The sequence below is a fragment of the Strix aluco genome, chromosome 1 (assembly GCF_031877795.1).
Source record: "Strix aluco isolate bStrAlu1 chromosome 1, bStrAlu1.hap1, whole genome shotgun sequence".
Lineage (NCBI taxonomy): Eukaryota > Metazoa > Chordata > Aves > Strigiformes > Strigidae > Strix > Strix aluco.
The window spans coordinates 30124211-30146223 of record NC_133931.1 but is presented as its reverse complement, the minus strand read 5'-3'; the positions used below and the strand labels follow the sequence as shown (position 1 = coordinate 30146223).

General features: G+C 40.0%; 1 protein-coding gene across 10 annotated transcripts in view; it reads left to right on the top strand.

Moving 5' to 3' along the window:
* RALYL (RALY RNA binding protein like) overlaps positions 1 to 22013 on the top strand; it is a 408271-nt gene that overhangs the window by 363915 nt on the left and 22343 nt on the right. For 9 of the 10 annotated variants that reach the window (XM_074816694.1, XM_074816674.1, XM_074816683.1 and 6 more), the window contains 4 exons: positions 4989 to 5036; positions 9301 to 9464; positions 10118 to 10198; positions 17841 to 17954. In XM_074816694.1, coding sequence (XP_074672795.1) covers positions 4989 to 5036; positions 9301 to 9464; positions 10118 to 10198; positions 17841 to 17954 — 407 coding nt within the window. The remainder of the gene's footprint in view (positions 1 to 4988; positions 5037 to 9300; positions 9465 to 10117; positions 10199 to 17840; positions 17955 to 22013) is intronic. The other variant, XM_074816704.1, reaches the window with a different exon arrangement.

The following is a 22013-nucleotide window of genomic DNA, read 5'->3' as shown; positions in this document are numbered from 1 at the left end:
ATTTCTGTACATCATTAAGGGTTTTAACTTCAAGGTTAAGTTTCACAGGTTGAGGCATTACCTGCTTACCTGTAACTGTCATTCCTAGATATTTCCAGGGTTCTACTTTCTGCACCTTTTCAGGGGCAATAACTAATTCATATTGTTGTAACGAATCTCTGGTTAAATTCTCCATGTCATTCAACTGCTCCTTGCTGTGTGATGCTAACAGGATGTCATCCATGTAATGGTAACAATAAATGGTAGGGAATTTTTCCCTTACAGGTGACAAAGCTTGTGCCACAAACCATTGACAAATTGTTGGTGAATTTTTCATGCCCTGCGGCAGAACTCTCCATTGATATCTTTTTGCGGGTTCTGCATGATTGACAGAAGGCACAGAGAATGCAAATTTTTCTCTGTCTTGAGAGGTTAATGGTATTGTAAAAAAACAGTCCTTAAGGTCCATGACAATGATTTCCCAATCTTGAGGGATCATGGTAGGTGAAGGCATGCCTGGTTGCAGAGCCCCCATCATGGCCATGACAGCATTGACTTGCCGCAGGTCATGTAAAAATCACCATTTTCCTGATTTCTTTTTTATTACAAACACTGGAGTGTTCCATGGGCTCTGAGAGGGTTCAATGAGTCCAGCAGCTAGCTGTTCTGCCACCAATTCTTGCAGGGCTTTTAATTTCTCAATTAGTAGGGGCCACTGATCCACCCACACAGGGTTATTCGTTAACCAAGTTAAAACAAGCGTGGGCTGTCTAACACCCTGCAGCACAGTGGCCCCCATTAAAAATCCGTGGTAATTCTCACCCCCCATTGTGACAAGCAATCTCTCCCCCATAAATTGAGGGGAGTTGCCGTCACATATGGTTTGATGACTGCTTGTTGGCCCTCAGGATTGGTAATCAGAACTGCTGTGGCTGCCGTCCTTGCTTGCGCGGATCCTCCCAGCCCCACTACCCTCGCACCCGCATCCTCTGTTGGCCAGGTGGATGGCCACAGATAATCAGCAATAATAGTCACATCGGCTCCGGTGTCCAGGAGCCCCGCAAGCCTTACTGTGGTCGGCAATTGTCCGTGATTCAACAGTGTACACGTCATATGTGGTCGGGATGATGAAACAGTCTGTGACCAGCAAACTTGAGGGGGTCCCGTAGAGCCAAAGCCTCCATCACATCGCAGTCGCTGTTCTGCTTTTGAAACACAACTCGGAAAAAGAATAACTTGAGCAATGCGAGTACCTTTTGGGATTGTTACTGGTGGGTAGGGGGTTGAAACCAGCGCGCAAATTTGACCAGTAAAATCAGCATCAATAACTCCTACATTCACAATTAGTCCATTTAACGTGCTACTTGATCTTCCTAGTAGCAATGCACTCAGTCCTCGACCTATAGGACCCCTCGCATCAAGAGGGACCTTAACAATGTCTTTGGTGACTATAGTTACTGTGTCGGCGGTGGATACATCCAACCCTGCTGAGCCAGTTGTTGCGGCTGATAGCTGTTCGCAGAGGGGAGTTGGCCGGCTGTCAGGAGGGGATTTGTTGTCCTTGCGCGCCCTTTCGCGCTCTTTTTGTGGTTTCCCTGTAGTGGCTGCCCATTAACATGAAATTTGGAACGACATTGTTTTGCAAAATGTCCCAGTTTTCCGCATTTGTTGCAATTAGTTCCAGTGGGATGTTCACCGGTTGTTTACTCGGTGATGTTCTGTTTGGCCAAACTACTTTCATGTGCCCTTCTTTGCCACACCCAAAGCATTTCTCTGAATTTCTCATATTCATAGCAGTAGCTAGGGCGGCCCCTTGCGCTGCCATCTGAGCAGCCACCTTATGTTCCACTGTCTCAACCTTAGAACACACAGCCACCATGTCAGGAATAGAAGGATCTCCCGGTAAAGACTGTATTATCTTTTGACAGTCCTCATCAGCATTATCTTTTGCTAACTGTTTGTACAACATTTGCCTTAATGTCTCATCTTCTACCTGTTTTTCCAGTGTGGCAGATATTTTTTTTATAAACTGCAAAAAGGGCTCTCTGGGGCCTTGGCGGATAGCAATGTATTTTTGTTTTGGAGCTGACATTTCCATGGTTCGCTTTAATGCCGTAATTCCTAATGCCGTAATTCCTATATGTTGTGCCTGTTCAAGAACAATCGGAGGCCATGTAGCTTGCAGCTGAGGGTTACTAAATGGCCCCTCACCAAGCAAAGCATCCTCTCCGAGGCCTAGCCTCGGGTCATCCTGTGGCAGTCGTAAATTATTTTGCGCGGCTGCGCATGCCATCTGCCTCCAAGTAGATTGAAACACTTGTAATTGTACAGGCTGAAACAGCCCTTGTGCGAGATGTGTAATGTCATATGGACACAGCAAATCTGTGCTGATTATTCGAATAAGTTGCATCACCTCAGGAGAATTGATTCCAAATTTCTGTGCTTTATTCTGCAAATCCTGCACCACTTTCCAGCTGATTGGATTGTGCTCATCGTGCTTGTTTGTGCCTGCAGCAGCTTTGTAAACAGGGAATGCAGCAGGAGCCTCTGCTGTTATATCTACAGGCTTTGGACATGCCGGTGTTGGAGAGTACGGGCTGAGGCATTCAACCAGATCCCAGTTGCCAGCTTCGGCAGCATACTTCCTAACTCCCTCCCAAAATCGATCAGGGGATCTTGGGACTACAGTTATTGTGGATGGAGGGAGAGTCCATGGCTGGGCTTTTTTCACTATGGGTTTATCTGTAATATGCAGAGTTCACATAGTGGCAGTTAAAGCTTCTTCTCCCTCACTTTCATTTTCGCTCTCACTTTCCGGCTCTGTGTTATTCGCCGGATTTGCCGTATTTTCCTCCTCGGGAGGGGCCGCTCATCGCCCTGCAAAATATTTAATGGCGGAGGAGGAGAAGGTGGGCAAGGGCGTGATCTGCTTTTGCCCATGAGGGGTTTCCTGCCTGCTATCGCCGACGCTGAGTCATCGGCTTCATTTGCCCCTTGGTCACAATCTCTCCCCTTCCTGACATTTTCTGTTTTCTCATCTTTCTTTTGCTCATCATTCACCTCACATTCTGCTTTCCATTCCTTCAGGGTCTCGCTTAATAGACGCCATGTGGTTGCCAACTCACATGCCTCTTTTTGTCCTTTAGAGACCTCATCCCATAGTTTCAATCCTACTGCTTGCCATGCACTCACACTGAATGCAGTAACTGTTGTGGCTTCAAAGCCTTGCATCTTACTCCATATCAAAATCTTTTTCAGGCTTTGTTCTGTGGTTTTAACCCCTTTTCTTTTTAATAGGGCTTTCCAGGTAGACAAAATCGTCTCCTCTTCTTTTGTTAATTGCTGACCCATAATTACAGTCCAGTTCCCGGTGGCTCAGCTTTTTAGGTGTCGAAGTTCAGGTCCGGCCCAAGCAGATTCCCTCTGCTCTCAGCTTCACCGGGCTCCGTCTCCGCAGCTCTTCCCACCGCCGTTATACTTCTCCGCAGCTCTCCCCGCCGCAGAATACGTTGCCTTTAAATGATCACTTCACCCAATCACATCGGGGTCACCATGTGTCGCAGTAGAGACGGACACGACAAACATCAGATTGTGTAAAATGACCAAAATGGCTGCAAAAGCACCTTTATTGTTCTAACAAGCCTTTTTATAACCTTCTTCAAAGTAGGTGTTCATACAGGATACTTTAGTAACTAACAGTTCACGATTGGGTGATAGTTTCTCGCCTGAATCGTCAGGACAGTTCGTCTTATCTTAGTTCTCTAATCTTGTTTCCATGGCACTTCTCGGGACTTTCTGGCCTCTCATGGATACACTGGAATCTCGTCAAGGTTAAATTCTTCTTCAGTTAGACTAGAGGCAGACCCGCTGCCTCCCCCGACAACAATCCATACCACGTGAAGACAAATTTCATTAATATGTAGCTACCGTAATTTTTCTCCCATTATTTTCAGTGAATGTTTTCTTCTATGCTTTGTCCTTTCTTACTCTCTTCTTTCTACCTTTCTGCTTTCTTATTTAAAGCTTCTCCTGTTTTGTGATACTTTCTTTATGCTTTTCATTCTTTACTATTCATAATTGTCCTTCTCAGGCAAGTGAAAAACCTGGGGTTTGTGTTACTAGTCTTTCATCAAGCAGAGTACAAATCCCTTGTGACTTTTTCATGCAGATCATTTATAAGCTCTTTGGTTCTATTCTTTTGGATGTGTGAGATAGATAGACTTCATTGTTATTTCTTCACCATAAAGGTAGAAAGTTGCTAATGGAATACAAAACTAGGAAGATCAATCTAGGATTCACTTTGCAATTGACAGCTCAAAAATAGTTTTCCCCTGGACATTTGCAATTCCCTATCTATATTTGTTTCCCTTGATGGTGCCTGTCTTTTCACAGATTGGTATGTATATTCTTTTCTGAACCTGAGAGGAAAGGCATCTCTGTAACACTATTGCTTGCATCATTCATTTTCCTAACTTTTTTCCTTTTCTCTTTATAATGAAAAAAGATCTGGCAAACTCAAGGACCAGCAGTCCAACTCTTTTCATGTTTCTCATAAATCAGATTAATTGTCTTATCTCCATTCACCTGCTTTCTCATTTACCAATCTTTCATGTATTTAACAGTTTTCCTAGTCCACTGATTATGCTGTGTTAACCCAGCAAAGAAGAGGGTTTCAGTATTAGAGTGCTCACTTCATTTGATCAGAGAATTACACTATAATGATCCTCTAATTACAGATCTGTCGTGCTGTGTTAAATCCTTTCTATATGTGCTGTCAACTGTTTACACTGATCTGCATGCCCCAGACTTCACATTTCCAAATATACTACAGTGATAGCTGACAACATCATTGACAAACATAATGTACAGTGTATGGTTGTAGAAAAGAAGTAGAAGGACTTTGAAGAATGGCTTGGAATGTGAGAATAAGACAATATTACCACAAATGTTTTAATCAATGTCTATTTTTCTATAAACCAGTTCATTCTTGTTTTTCTGTTTTTCCACAGTGGTTATGTCTTTGATTATGATTACTACAGAGATGACTTCTACAATCGGTATGTGTGGTTATATTTTTGTACATCCTACACCATTTTTACTGTTTGTTTATAATGTAATCACATCGTTTGGTTAGACACGTTTGTTTTGATTTTGCGTATTATTCATTTCATTATTTCTATTGTGTATCAGAAGACTATTTGAATATATCACAAGCAGAGAAGATTACCACCACCAAATGTATGCTCATTAAACAATTCTTTTGGTCTTATTCTTCTCTAAGAGCTTTTGGGGCATTTTCTGTGCTGAACAGTTTAATGGTAGTTTAATTGCTCAGTGTTTCTTCCTACAGAGTTCCTTCAGGATTACTTTCACTGGAACGTATAGCAGCTGTAAAATTCTTCAGTATGACACTCATATCTTTGTCTTTCAACCATGTGTATGAAAAGATATAGAATGTCTCCTAAAAAATTTGTCTTCGAAGAATGTTTAGAAGTCTAGAAGGACCTTGAGGGAAGCAAAACTACAAGTTGAACAGGGTGTGTGTTTCTATAAGAGGAAAAGAAGTGAGCAATTGGAGACTTGTGCCTTGAGTACATACGTACAGCCTAGCTCAGCACAGTGGAAATTTATTCATTCAGTTGTATCAGAATCACCGCAACACAAGGTTAACATGGATGATGACCACAGATAACCAACTCCTGATCCAGCAGTGTTGGTCTCTGCATTACAGCAGCCTCATTTAGCATAGGCCAAGTGAATCAAAGGGGAACAAAGCATTGCTCCACCATCCTCTTCTAATCTGAGATTTCTTTTATATGAAGCAATGGACAATAACAGGGAAGTAGTTTATGCCCTGAAGTTAAGTTATCATGTGTTATATACCGTTCTGTTTAGGAACACTGTAGGAAAAATATACAATGTTTTCTGGTGGGTTTTTTTTCCTGAGTTTGATTCAATTTTGGCCACTAGTTTTGTGACAGTGAAATGTGTCCATAAATCGATTCAATAGTATAATTTTCTAATTTAGAAATTTTTCAGGATTAAGACAGAACTCATGGTAGAAAACCCAAATATGAGGTTGGTCTCACAAGGCTGGACATGCTGATCTGTTGACAATGAAAACCTTAGGAAGTTAAGGGTGTCTGCTAGATCCAAGTTAATTGAAGTGAAAGATGAAAAACTCTATATGGTAGGCATGGAAAAGAAAATCCCACGGAGAGTTCAATGTACTATCAACATGACTGTGGGAAATATAAATTAAGAAATATAGTCATGGTTTTTTTTAATTTCTGAGCTTCTGAACTTTCTGAATTTCTGTGTTTTATCCCAAACCATAGGTTTTCTAATATTCATTAATTTTTCAACCTCCCTGAAGCGAGTATACACCTATCTTATCTTGACTAAAGCAGTCATGGGGTCAGAAAAGGGTGGCAAGCATCACAGAACCACAGAATCATCTAGGTTGGAAAAGACCTTGAAGATCACCTAGTCCAACCATTAACCTAACATTGACAGTTCCCAACTACACCGTATCCCTAAGTATTATGTCAACCCGACTCTTAAACACCTCCAGGGATGGGGACTCCACCACCTCCTTGGGCATCCCATTCCAATGCCTAACAACCCGTTCTGTAAAGAAATGCTTCCTAATATCCAGTCTAAACCTTCCCTGGTGAAACTTGAGGCCATTACCTCTTGTCCTATTGCTTTTTACTTGATTAAAGAGACTCATCCCCAGCTCTCTGCAGCCTCCTTTCAGGTAGTTGTAGAGGGCGATGAAGTCTCCCCTCAGCCTCCTCTTCTCCAGACTAAACAACCCCAGTTCCTTCAGCCGCTCCTCGTACGACATGTGCTCCAGACCCTTCACCAGCTTCGTTGCCCTTCTCTGGACACACTCGAGTAATTCAATGTCCTTTTTGTAGTGAGGGGCCCAAAACTGAACACAGGAATCGAGGTGCGGCCTCACCAGTGCCGAGTACAGGGGTAAGATCACTTCCCTGTCCCTGCTGGCCACGCTATTTCTGATACAAGCCAGGATGCCATCGGCCTTCTTGGCCACCTGGGCACACTGCTGGCTCATGTTCAGCTGGCTGTCAATCAACACCCCCAGGTCCCTCTCTGACTGGCAGCTCTCCAGCCACTCCTCCCCACACATGTAGCGCTGCTGGGGGTTGTTGTGGCCGAAATGCAGCACCCAGCATTTGGCCTTATTGAAACTCCTACAGTTGGCCTTAGCCCATCGCTCCAGCCTGTCCAGATCTCTCTGCAGAGCCTCCCTACCCTCGAGCAGATCAACACTCCCACCCAACTTGGTGTCATTTGAAAACTTACTGAGGATCCCCTCGTATGGTTAACGCTGTAAAATAAAATCTGTATGAAGACAGATTGACAATATCAGGAATGCATAATTTAGAAAGGTGGGTGAAAGAAAAGGCATTGTTATATACACATTAGTGATTATTGGGATAAATAATTGCTTTAGAACTGAGCATTTCTGTTTATCATTTATCATATTACAAGCATAAGGAAAAGAGGCAGGGTACTTCAAAACTGATAAAAGGAAGCATTTTTTAAAAGAAAGCTTATTACTGAAATATGTAGAACTTGATGCAACAAAATACCAAGCCCTAAAGCTTTTCATAATTTCAGAAATATAAGTAAGAATAGTAATATTAAATAACAGTCCTTTTATATATTTCAAAAAAGGAAGCATAGTTTTGCATTTCACTAAATTATCTAAACACGAACTATTGGAAGCTAGAAAAAAATTACCTGTGGAGGAATAATTGCATAATAATCTTTTGCATGATAGCTTACAGTTCTTCTGAAACATTTTTTTCCAATAATGTCAAACAGGAGATTGTGACCAACCTGCAGATCATCCAATATGATAAATGGGGAGTGACAACAAACAATAATATTTCTGTTAGAAGTCCCAAAAATGTTTTAGTGTTCATCTTCATACACAATTATTTAGTTATGCTCACAATGGCTAAAAACTGCTTATTCGGTAAGAATATTCAAGGCGATGGAGTTCAAGTTCAGTGGAGGTGACAGGATCTCTGTGACACATTTTGTAGGCAGCTATGGAAAAGGAAGGAGCTGGTTATATTTCTGTAGGATTACAGTACAGAGAACAGTAAGGATCCTGGGATTTAAACATTAGGTGTTCACTTGCCAGAAAACAGGCTAGAAGACTTAAATTTGATTCTGCTTCCTGGTCAGCAAGCTGTTAAACACTGTGGTGAGTGAACTGCTGTTTCCTGTATATTTTCAAACGTGTATCTATCTGCCCAGCTGGGCGACAGTAGTCAGAACTGTGAAAATTAAACATGCAGTTATAAATTTTCATAATTACTGGTTGCATCATTTGAAAGAAACTTGGAAATACTTAGTGAGAATGTTGCTTGTGCCTCTGCTTCAGTTTCTGAACTGGAAATCTTCATTTTCTGAGCTTTCTTCTCCTGAGTTGTTGTATTCAGAGCCTATATATTTTATGTTCTAAACATATCTGTAGCTTTGATTACCTTTTCTACTGCCTTTATTTTCTTCTACATAGGTTAGTTAACTGCTGTTGATAACTGTGTTTTTAGGATTTGGGTATTCTCTTTGGGAACGTTAGTTCATTTCGGTTGTAGACTATCTTACTGACGGTAATGGTAATTCTCTGACTACCTACTTGCTACAGTGGTTTTGGTTTGAGCAAAACATTTTTTAGTAAGCATGCTTGGGTATTTTAGTGATTCTACATCAATTCATTCTTCAATAAAGAGAGCATATGCTGGGACCTCTTTTCTATGCATTCAGAAGGACATACAGATCCCTCACTATAAAGACTCTTTTGCTATTTTACAAACTCCAGGATATATCTCTATGGTGATGGTTGGCTTTAGAAAAGTTAATTTCTTTTTCTATCTTTAAGGATAGCAGATAGACAACTAGAATTTAAGCCATGCATGTAATAAAGGAGCTGAAATGTCACCACAACAAAATGTACTGCTGTTAGTTGTGTGCAATGAAATGATGTGGACCTGTGGAAAGCAGGTTATGGATTTTCCATACTGCAGATAAGAGTCCCATAACATATCCCGCATTTAAATTACACAAAAAATCTGAACTGTGAACTGCTCTGTGACTGAAATCTGAACACGGCACTTAATGTGCATAGATCCTTGAAATCTAATTTGACTGTGATATAAAGTGATTATGGTTTCAAAGGGTAATTTTCTCAAAGATAACATGAAAATTTAGTTGACAAGGCTTCCACAACATGAAATCACAGAAGGTTTTATGGAGTCCAGCTGACTTAATCTTTTCTAGGTTGTTTGATTACCACGGCCGTGTACCCCCACCACCCCGTGCAGTGATTCCACTGAAGCGTCCTCGTGTGGCTGTGACAACAACTCGCAGAGGCAAAGGGGTTTTCTCCATGAAAGGAGCATCACGATCCACCTCAAGTGGGGCTTCTTCCTCAGGATCCAAATGTGAGTTGCTCATATCAGCTGAATATTATCAAAACAGTTATCCTAGTAATTTCTGCAAGCAGAAGCTTCCACTATATAGCTCTGTTACAGTCATTTCCTACCCTCAGCCTTTAGCTTGAAAAACTGGTTTGATTACCAAAGCTGCCATGCCTTTCCTGAAATTCAAAGAGCACATTGATGTAACTTTTGAAGGAAATCCCTTCAATAACATTTGACCTACTCCCTTGGCCTCAGAAGAAGCCTGTTTAAAATCTCTTATCATCCTGACTGCTTGTGCACCATGAGGTCTTGTGAACAGCTGGTAATAAAGCAGAGTTAATAATCTTGTTATAGGCAGAGGCACACTGATTTCTGTTGAGACTTGAGGATTATATGTGAGCAGGTGCGGGGTGGGCTGGGGGATCATGGGGAGGTTGGGTTGTGTGTGCTTTTTTTGCCAGATTCCTTTGAGGGTAGAAAGAGGCAAAATGTCTTTGTCTGTTCTAAAGGGAGTCCAAAACAGGACTGGCAACTTGGGGTTATTCAACCCTTCTTTGGTGAGTTGGCCTTAGAAGAGCTGATGAACAATAGGCATTCCCTCCTTCATGCTCACCAAGCTCCCCACCCCATAGTATGTCCTGGGAACTTCATCTTCCTCTTCGTGCATCTTTCAGCACCAACCTGTCTTCCCCTGCCCCTTATGTGGAGTGATACTGTCCTTGGAAGCGCCACTGGAAGAGGAAGAGAAAGATCAGGTAGGGATCAGATATTAGAAAGAATGAAGGGACTTCACTAAGAAGCTTGCAGTACCAGACTGGCCAACAAAGCATCATGCTCTCTTACACAGAACCATGAAATAAGTGAATCCACCAACAGTATATCTTACGGCAAGAGGGGTTAATTATGGCATCAACATGAGCCAGTTATAAAATCTGGTTAAATAACATATCCATATTTCACACACTAGCATCTAACAAAGAAGAGGGATCTCTGGTCAGCCCATTAAGATCCATTCTTGATCCTATTATTGTATGAACTAATGGTATCAGAGACCTTGAAAGAAAACATGTAATAAACATGCATGTGACTGAAAGAATGGACATGTAGTAAACAGAGCTAGAGGTAAAGTCATACACCAAGGAACAAGTTGCTCAAGCCATTCCTTGGAAAGGATGACATCCTGAAAAAGAGAGGCTCTGTTGGCTGTACAGTTGAATCACGCACAAGTCTCCAGTGAATGAATTGGCTAGATGTCCTTTACCAATAAAGGGAGCTTTGATACCTAGCACACAGGAAGACATCTAAATTTAGGTATCATATTATGGAGCTCACTCACACCCTAAGAGGATGTCTGTGAGTAGCAACACTTCCTTTGTTCTCTAGAGGATGAATATAAGTCTGGACATTTTCATACACATCTTGAACTAATCCATTCATCCATAGGTACTTTTTGTCTTTCCTCAATACTTTAAGTAAATAATTATGACCCTGTATATTAATTTAAAAGAAAACATACAGCTGAAGATCTTCACTTTAGTAGACTTAGAATTTAAATTATTTTGCTAGTCTTTTCCAGCCCTTGGTTTTTCACACAGTGAATCAAGGCTTCAGTAAGTATATACACTTACAGATTCATTCATTAGATCTCCTTTGTTCATCCTTTACCGTTGTGTTATCCATATGAAAAGTTAGTAGTAATAGTGCATTCAATTCACTAACTGTCCTAAAGTGTGGTCTAATAAGAATGGGCTTTTTGGACTCACTTTTCCTTGAGAAGACAAATTATTTTCAGATAAGTTTTTTTTATACATATTTCTCATTGTTCAGAACAAGAATAACTCCAAAACTCTTCTAGAGAGCCAAGGGCCTTAGTATATTCTGATAGATGTCAAGAAAATCTCTCACCCAGGAACCTGGATTTTCATTGTAGTGAATGGAACAGACCATATTACATTAACATATAGATATCTGTTCCTCAGAATAATCACCAAATTTGCTTTATTATTTATTCTGCATTTCAGAAAATGTTTTGTAGCACTGTGTCAGGATTTAAGTAATGCATAATATAGATTATAGGATTCAACCTTAGTCCAAGTACCCATAGCCACTTGCTTTAAGACCTCCAAAACACTGTCTGCATAACATGGCAAATGTTGCCAAACCTGTAAATTATTTAATGGAAGTGTAATCAGGAGTGTAGATATCCTAACAGACAATGTTTGTTATGCCCCGGTGAAAGTGTCCTTCAATGTATTCAGGTGTGATGTGAATTCTAAAAATGTCAGTCTTAGAGCTCCAGATGACAAGATCATCTTTGGATCCAGCTCTTTAACACTGAAGGGAGAGCTGCAAGATGCATCACTAAAAATGTGGGCTGACATTTTGACTCCTGTTGGGCTTCCACCCTCAGTTCTTTACAATTGCAATAGGAACGCAACTGCAGAGACCATTTATCATGCTGGAATAAATTGCAGAAAATATTCTTTCTGCATGCAGCACACCTTTAAAAATCAGGCACACAGTATACAGACTTTCATGCTTGATTTCCCCATAGAATTACTTCCCTTTTTGTCAAGTCCAATGAACCCACCATAAAGGTAGAAACATGATTTTGTTGACTTGGACAGGAATGTAATCAGCTTTTTGCAAGACGTTTATCAGAGAAATAACTGAGCCATTCCCATAGGGGCTTCAAGTTGGAAAGTAGAGAATGTGTGTTTTGTGGCTTCTTTTGCCATTTTCTTGGAAAAGTGGTTATACTGAATTGTGGGGTGAAAAAATTTAATATTTTGTTGCCCCCTTATTCTACACTGCTAATCTGAACCCCTTGAACTAATGTACTGTTGATTCTAATTGTAATTTATTGCTAGTTAAATAAAGGATCTCTTCAATAAGCAGAAACATAGTTTGTGAGAAGGAAGTTATTTTGAGTTTTAATGAAATTCAAGACTGTAAACCAGCTTAATCACCAGTTCAGAATTAACTATGTCAAAATGATATTGCCTATGCTTGCAAGATTTCACCCCCAAATAGCAAAACTCTCATGAGATCACATCCCCTAATAGACTTTTCAGATTTAAGTAGAAATCTTATAGGCATAACTGTTCTTATAGCTGTTCTCAACACTGAGACTGGATCCAGAAAATGAACCCATACATCTAGTACTGAAGATCAGAATCAGTGAAATAACCAGGATTAGAGGGACTCACTTCTGAAAACTAGCAGTCCAAAGACAGAAATTTGTTGTGGCACACAGCAAAGATGTTATAAAAACATACTACCAAAAATGCCTTGCTTATTGATGAGTACATCTGCAAAAATAATGTCTGCCAGTGCAGCAAATTCTTGTTCTACCAAAAAGTGGTAATGTGTATTCTAAGTTTGCTTCCAAAACAAAATAAGTTAGGAGGATTTAATTTCTTTCTTGAATTTATAATTTTTCAAGGATCAGTTGGCAATATTTTGTTTTCTTTTTAACTCCAAAGACTAGGAAAAAATAAATCAACCTTTCCACATTGTCAGAAGTAACTCACAAAATGAAACATGTTGGTGTGGAAACTACACATAGTAGTTCTTCATGCTAATGGTATGAAGCAGCAGGTGCAAATTTCTATTTAGAACAGGGAAAACTCTTTTTTTTTGACAATATAGAAACTGAAGCTCTTGGAGTATGCACTTTGATTTTACACATATGAAAACAGGAGGAAAACACTAATCAAAATTTTAATACCCTGTGTGCTTGACATTAAGGAGTAGACAAGATGTTACAATATGTACTGAATTATTGTCTCAAGCAAACAAGCAAAACTCTTCTGTCACACTACAGGCTTTCCATTCTTATGGTCATCTTCATGGCCCTTCTCCCCACGTACCTACTAGAACTCAGTGTTCCTGTACACATTATTCCAGATGACCTCTCATCAGGTCCTCGTACAATGGCATTGTACTTCCCCATCTTTAGCAATACATTATTTGACACATCCTAGCACTGTATTTTCTTTCTCATGGCTGCATTATAGTCATAGCCTATTGTCAACCTGAGATTACAACTACACCCAAGGATAATTCTGTCACTGTCTTTTTTTGCTGATGAGCTTCAACATTAAGAGTAGAAATTCTGGTATTAGTCAATCAAGTGTAGGAATTTTTTCAGTGCAATTACATCTTTTTTCTCATGTAGCATTTCTTAAAATCATCTGAATCCTCCTTCCATTCTAGTTCACTCTGAATAGATGATACCTCCCAATTTCATCTCATCAGCAAATTTCACGTTTATTTACTTTTTTCCATCAAAGTTGTTGAAGATATTTAGCCATTTTAATGGCAGTTCTTGAGGAATTTCATTAGTAATTTCTTTCCCTTTCAATACATGCATTTCTGTCATCTGCTGGCCTTTGCTTATTTGCTAATAGGAAAAACAAAACAAAACAAAACAAAACAAAACAGTAAGCTACTTTATTTTCCTATTCCATTACTCAAAAGCAGATGAATAGATATTTTGGACACATGCAGCTCTGGTTTCATGTTTATGAACTGCTTTATTTAAAAAAAAAATCCGTGAAGCTTTAAAGGAGAATTTATATATTCAAAGCAGGTACCTGAAGTACAGTATTTACAGTTTTTACATTTTGTCTTTGTCATAACACTGTGCTTAAAAATCCTAAAGTTCTTCCCAAGATCTATACCACAAAATCAAAAATCACAAAATCACAGAATGGTTGCAGTTGGAAGGGACCTCTGGAGATCATCTGGTCCAATCTGCTCAAGCAGGGCCACGTACAGCAAGTTTCCCAGGATTGTGTCCATACAGCTTTTCAATATATCCAAGGATGGAGCATTCACAGCCTCTCTGGGCCACCTGTGCAACTGTTTGACCACCCTCACAGGAAAAAAAAAAAAAAGAAAAAAAACTTTTTTCTTGTGTTTAGATGGAATTTCACATGCTCTAATTTGTGTCAATGGTCCTTGATGTGTTAGTGGGGACTACTGAGAAGAGTCTGACTTTGTCTTCTTCTTTCCCTCTTGTACTGGGGAACCCAGAACTGGATACAGTACTCCAGATATGGCCTCAGAAGTGCTACGTAGATGAGTGCACTGGTTTTGGCTGGGGTAGAGTTCATTTTCTTCACAGTAGTTAGTATGGGGCTATGTTCTGGATTTGCGCTGGAAACAGTGTTGGTAGTACAGGGATGCTTTAGTTATTGCCAAACAGTGCTTGCACAGAGACAAGGCCTTTTCTGCTCCTCATACAGCCCTGCCAGTGAGTAGGCTGGGGGTGCACAGAAAGCTGGGAGGGGACACAGCTGGGACAGCTGACCCCAACTGACCAAAGGGATATTCAATGCCATATAACATCGTGCTCAGCAATAAACTAGGGGGAAGGTTGGCTGGGGGGCCACTGCTCAGGAATTGGCTGGCCATCGTTCAGTTGGTGGTGAGCAATCGTTTTCATTTGCATCACTTGTCTTTCTTGGGTTTTATTTATCTGTCTTTGTTATTTTCGTTGCTATTATTATTATTATTGATAGTAATAATAATAATTTCTCAATTTTTAACTGGTTCTTATCTCAATCTAGAAGTTTTCTCACTTTTACCCCTCCAATTCTCTTTTCCCATCCTGTTGGTGGGGTGAGGAGTGAGTGAGCAGCTGTGTGGTGCTTAGTTGCCAGCTGGGATTAAACTAAAACAAGGGAAAGGATCATCTCCCTCGACCTGCTGGCAACACTCCTAATGCAGCCCAGGACGTTGATGGCCTTCTTTGTCACAAGGGTGTATTACTGGCTCATAGTCAGTTTGTTGTCCTCCAGGACCCTTCATAATTTTTCTTTAGTAATTGTTGCTTACTACAGAAATACCCAATACAACTGACAGTGGAATTTTTACAGGAGAATGATTTTGAAGATTTTTACAATTCTCTGCAAATTAAGACAAAAAGCAACTCAAATAATTACACCATCACAATGTTGGAAACAGGGTATAAATCTGGAACTTGTGCAGATTTCTTGAAATTTTTTCCCTTTTCTCAGTCCTTTTTAGTGTTAACTTGAAGTGGTTAACTGTATGATGGAATGACCTCATTAAATGTGAATGATAAGTTGTAGATTCAGTGACCAAAGCTTGAGGAAACGGTTTTGGCATAAGGGAATTCTGCAAAGTAGCAATAAAGCTCCTCAGTAGTTTATAGCATCCTTGTTTGTTATTGAATCCTCACTGTTGTGTCTGTGTTTCCTCTGGTGTGGTCTTCCCAAACTGTTTTTTCCCTGAGACACCACAGGGAAGCCCCTGTGAAGCAGAAGGTTTGACAGGATTGAACAGTAACCCTACCTGTGTGCCTGTTTCCTTACCAAACTCAGAAGTGCAAATGTTTTCTGCTTTACTTTTTAGACTGGAAACAAATACCATTAGGTCTTTGTAACATCACTTCTGACTTTTGATCTTGTAGCCTTGGCAAGCCTGCTGTTTGTCAGTCAAGGGAGCACCTCTAACACAACAACTTGGACACATGGGGTGTGTTGCCAGCTGGCTTCATAGCGGGTTGCTGAAAACACTTAGCATTCCCCATTGGACAGTTTCACACCATTTCACCTGGAATCTGTGCCACCTTGTTACTACTCTGCATGGACCAGCCACTGCCCCTGGGGAAGCAGTAACCTTCTACATATACAATTGTCAGAATCTTAACATTTTATTGCAGACCTGGGGGACTGGACAGTGACATGCTATTTGTCTAACAACATTTTAAGGCCTTGATCTATATACATACAGAATAATTCCATCAAATACTGTATAGCATATAAGGGTCTAGCACAAAGGTTACTTTCAAACTTTTTTCTCTAAATTCTACCATTCATTCAATATAAGATCAGAGGTTTCAGACTATGATAATGTGAAATATGCAATTTCTCAATATGAGCACATGATTAAACAAGTTCATTACTGCATATAGCAACCTACTGCCTTTATCTGACTTGTTACAACTATAATGCACGTGACCCAAACTCTAAGATAAAAAGCTCTGGTTTCAACCTCAGTGAATGTGCTTCATGTTTGAAATAAGGCTGATTTTGAAGCAAACACATACTTATTTACTACCACTGAAGCAGGCAGTAGTTTGCCTGCACACATCATCAGATTTTGACTGTCCAATAAAAAATATCCATGAGACACCATGATGAGATACATGTCCAAGAGTTAATGAATGAGACTCATGTGGCAAGATGAAGTCAGGAGACCCTTTGGACAGAAAGGGAACATGTCCTTCTCCATGGCAGAACATCTTTTTTGCTGGGCTCACTAATGGCCTTCCCATTATGTACCCTCTGGATACACACACCAAAGTCAATGCACATCCTCCTTCAGTAATGGTAAGGATGGATGAGTAATACTGCTCAGCGTTCTTCCATTGCAAGTCCCTCACAGTTTAAGGTGATGGTCCATTTCTTCCTACAAGAGTTGTAAGAGTGACACCTGTGTTACCTACTCTTGACCTTTATAAATGGATTTATTCTAACATGGGGTTCCCATTTTCTCCTCTTGGCCTTTTCAACATGATAACCCAGCACAGACAGGGCAAGCGGATTTGTTTGGATTATTCTCTGAGCATAAAAACATGTCCTGATAATGCCATAATAATGAGGTCATTCGTGAGTGCATCCAAAGCAGTTACTCCTTATTATGCTACACAATGGGAGTACAATAATGAACATAAATGCAGAGTAATGCAATGCAACTTTAGCTCTTAATTTATATTCGTTGGCTCCATGTCCCTGGATGTGATCATAAAAAGAAATATTTTTGTATATTATCCATAGCTGGAAAAAGTACAAGAAATTACCAGGTCTGAAAGCTTTTGAACTAATAATACTTAACGCCTATTGCAACGAAATTGTTGACTGGAACATAATATTGCATTCCTGGCTGCTCTAGCATTTATGTTACTATTCACTCTTGTTGAAAAATACCTACTGCTACTGTGAGGGATCTTTTTATTATTGTTGCAATTACTACAAAATAGTCCAGCAAAATAGCATTGCAAGACTGTGAACTGTCTGTCATATTTGAATCATTCTTTCACTATAGGCTGTTTTTCAGTAAAAGTTACTTGGATTTACTAAGAATGCCCTTGAGATATTTTGCCTGAAATGCATATTACAGAGCAACACACCTCATATAACCTCTTGCCATTAGGGCTTAGAATCCTGTGATTTCCTAGGATTCAGCATTTTAAACTAATAATGTTCATTTTAAATGTTAAATCCCTAAAAATACTGACAGAAATGAGAGAGTCAACTTTGTGCGACAGAGGGAAGTAAAAAAGAATAAGTTTTGTTCATGGGGGGGGGGGGGGCTGCAAATATAGTTTATTTCATGTTTTGCATCTTTGCTCTCTTTCCACAGTGAAATCAGATGAGTTGCAAACAATCAAGAAGGAATTAACCCAAATCAAAACAAAAATTGACTCCTTGCTAGGGAGACTGGAAAAGATTGAAAAGCAGCAAAAAGCTGAAGCAGGTAGGTGAAAGCAATCTGTAGTCAAATTAATAAAATTAGAACCTAGCTATCAGTCAAATAGGCAGACCAGAGAGAATGGAAGTCTTCCAGAAATTTTGCTACATAATGGAGACCTGACGCCAAGTAAATTAACTCTCAGGTAGAATTATTGGGAAGATAAATTAATATTCTTCACAGAGCATGCAACATCATTTCAATAATTGTTTTCTATGCTGTAGTAGGAAAAAAAAGGAAAATAAAATATTCTTACTAGATGTTCTGAAAACAGAACATCACTAAAAAATGGACTGGACAGAATTAAGTTAGAGGCTGTGGACCTTGGGGATGCTTGTGCTATGCACATTAAGAATTATTAGATGGTCTATATCAGGAATTATTACCTGGGCAATAGGCAATAGTCAGAAGTTGCCGCAAAGGAAATTCTTGTTTGATAAAAAGAAAAGAGATGTAACTAAGGAGTTGCCCAGAGAGACTGTAGTAGCTCCATCCTTGGAGGTGTTCAAAACTCATTGGGCCAAGGCCCCATGGACCTGGACCAAACTTTGAAGAGTGGTTCGGTTTGGAGAGTCCAGAGATACCTTCCAACCGAAGTTATCGTATGAAACTGTGGCAGCTCTGTAAAACCAGTCACACCTCTAGTTCAGCTTCTCTCTGGCTTGAAATATTTTGTTTAGAGACAAACACTGGGAATAACAAAATCCAACACTACTTTTTAATTTAATCAAGATCTTTATTGCTATCATTGCAGTGATCATTTTGTTAGCTTAATGCTCTCACCTGGAAGCACTTTAAAGCCATGCTGAGCAGTTATAAAGGATTTATAAGGTTGTATTTTCAACATGGTATATAGAGAAAGCAATCTCAGTTCTTACCATGGTCTATGGTATTTCTTTGGTTATTTACTTATAAATCACATGATATATCTCTGTACAAGACCTGAGTATTAGCAAGCTGATTTTCATGAGACCCAGTGGGGAAATGGAAGCCCTATCTCATGAAAAATCTCAATGATCCTTTTTTTTCCCCCTTCCATTCTCTGATGAAAACTTTTTAGGTATTTTGTGTGAAACATGAAAGAAATTCTGCCTCAGAATCTGCAGATGCCTGGATGTCTGGGCACTCAGATTTGTTTCCCTTGCCTAATTCAGATCAGTTATGTGAAGCCAAAAAGACCCAACAGAACACATAAAGAGAGTTCCATCAAGGCTCTCTAAAATATTGGTGGGAATTAGCAGTTGAGGTTCATGAACCTGACACAAGCGAAATAGGTATTTAGATCTGGATCGCTCCTGCTCCCAAGTACCCATCCTATTTCTTGACTTATTTTAGGGGTATCTCTCTGAACCCAGAAGTTTCCTGCTGGCATTCAAAAATAACTCTAATGAATGTCTTACTAGGGCAGAACTGTACAGAAAAATACTTTGTGGATAACAAGTTAAAGAAAAAAAAAAAAAACAACAAAAAAACAAACCATATAACCGAAACCAGCTCTTTAAAAACCCCTGCCTCTTATTTCAATCACATTCTAAATTGACGGAAAAGGACCAATCCCTCAGCTGTTATATTTTTCCACACAAAATAAGTTTAATTGGGTTTTTTTTCAAGGCTAAGGTAAACTATTAGTACAGAGCATGATTATCTCTTTCAGGAGAACCATACACAATATGTGTTCATTATTTTCTATTTTATACTTTATGCAAGTTAGATAAAAGTTGGTATAATCAGTGAAGATGTAATTGCAAGGCACTCCATTGAATCACTTGTGTACTGAAATGCTCTGAGATGGCACAGCCCTACTTTGGGGAGCTTTTATATAAAATCCATTACTATGCAAAACAACCTGCATGTCATTGTACTTTGATATCCAATTTTCACTTTTGCTAAAGGACTGTAGTAAACTCATTTAAATAGAAATCAACTCAAAGAGGAAAACGTTGATTTGTATTGAATCATACTGTTATGCCTTTTGAAGACAAACAATGAATAATATCCTCAGAGATTAAAATCTGGTTTCAAATTGTTCATGTTTTAAAGCGTCAGGTGCAGAACCCATCCTCCATATTCCTTGCCTCTCATCAGAGGATGTGAGGATAAAAAACACTCAGAGATACCAGTAAACTTGGATCCCCATTTAAGTCTCCTGAACTGATGAAGAGTGTTATGCATCCTAGGTGATTAGTCTGCAGATGATGGCTTCCTCAGCTAAAAGATCTGTGTAAGATAAAGCCACATCAGCAGCTGAACTATCTCATCTACAGTGTCAGATGTGAGATGATTTTGTTCCTTCTCTATGGTTTGGCAGTATTATTTCTTACTCCCTCTGCCAGAAGGTGTGGCCTCAGTAAAACTGGGATCAGAGAGAGGATCTATGTCTCGTTTACACAAAACAAAAATCAAGCTATCATATTTCCCTTTTGGTTTTTTAAGTTTGCATCACTCTCATGAAAAATATTTCTCAGCAAGTATACTGATGACACCAAGCTCTGTGGTGCAGTCGACACACTGGAGGTAAGGGACGCCATCCAGAGGAACCTTGACAGGTTTGAGAAGTGGGCCCATGCAAACCTCATGAAATTCAACAAGGCCAAATGCAAGGTCCTGCACATGGGTCGGGGCAATCCCAAGCACAAATACAGGCTGGGTGAGGAGTGCATTGAGAGCAGCCCTGCGGAGAAGGACTTGGGGGTGTTGGTGGATGAAAACCTGAATATGAGCTGGCAATGTGGGCTCACAGCACAGAAAGCCAATTGTATCCTGGGATGCATCAAAAGAAGCATGGCCAGCAGGTCAAGAAAGGTGATTCTCCCCCTCTCCTCTGCTTTCGTGAGACCTCACCTGGAGTACTGCATTCAGCTCTGGGGACCCCAACATAAGTAGGACGTGGACCTGTTGGAGCGAGTCCAGGGGGCCATGAAGATGATCAGAGGGCTGGAGCACCTCCCTTATGAGGACAAGCTGAGAGAGTTAGGGTTGTTCAGACTGGAGAAGAGAAGGCTCTGGGGAGACCTTCTAGAGCCCTTCCAGTACCTAAAGGGGGCCTACAGGAAAGATGGGGAGGGACGTTTTATAAGGGCATGTAGTGATAGGACAAGGGGTAATGGCTTTAAACTGAAAGAGTATATTTAGATTAGATATAAGGAAGAAATTATTTACTGTGAGGGTGGTGAGGCAGTGGAACAGGTTTCCCAGAGAAGCTGTAGATATTCTCTCCCTGGAAGTGTTCAAGGCCAGGTTGGACAGGGCTTTGAGCAACCTGGTCTAGTGGAAGGTGTCCCTGACCATGGCATGGGGTTGGAACTAGATGATCTTTAAGATCCCTTCCAACACAAACCTTTCTATGATTCTATGATTGAAACTCCTTATGTGCATAGGAATAAGACTCTGATCCCTTCTACCACTCCTCTGGACAGTCTGTCTCTGTCATTCCTCCTTTAATTTTCTGGATTTCTGCTGGCTGGATAAAATTTCTCAACATATCCAGGAGTCTCCCAATACGTAATCACAATGCAGCTATCTGCACTAAGCCAACCAGAACAGATCCTCTGGGCCTCCATGGAAATGGTCTTTCCTTTCACCACTTGCAAAAATTATAGGAAGCCTATATTTCGGTAATCGGAGAGGGGCATTCTCCAATTATCTCAGCACATTATACCAACAGGGAGAAACTGTTACTTTACTGTAAAAAAAAATGTTCAGTTGTCTAGAAGGACTTGTTGATTATCTGTATGGTTATTGAGATATATTCACAGCAGATTTATGCAAAACCTTGTTCACTTATTGACAATTAACAGCCTTCCACTTCTTAGAGCATAGTGATTTATGTACTTCTCATTGGCTGCAGATAAATATATCGTGACTATGCCAATAGGATTCCCAAGGCAAAGCAAAGTCCAGAAAATCAAAAAAGCTGGATCTGCTGGTAAATCAAACCTTCATCCACTGCATGGGATAGACGAGCATGTTGGTACTATGGTTAATTTATGCATTATTTTTTTAAAACAAGGATTTTGATCATATTTGCCTGCTAGATATTAACACACTGATTTTTGCAAAGCTAGC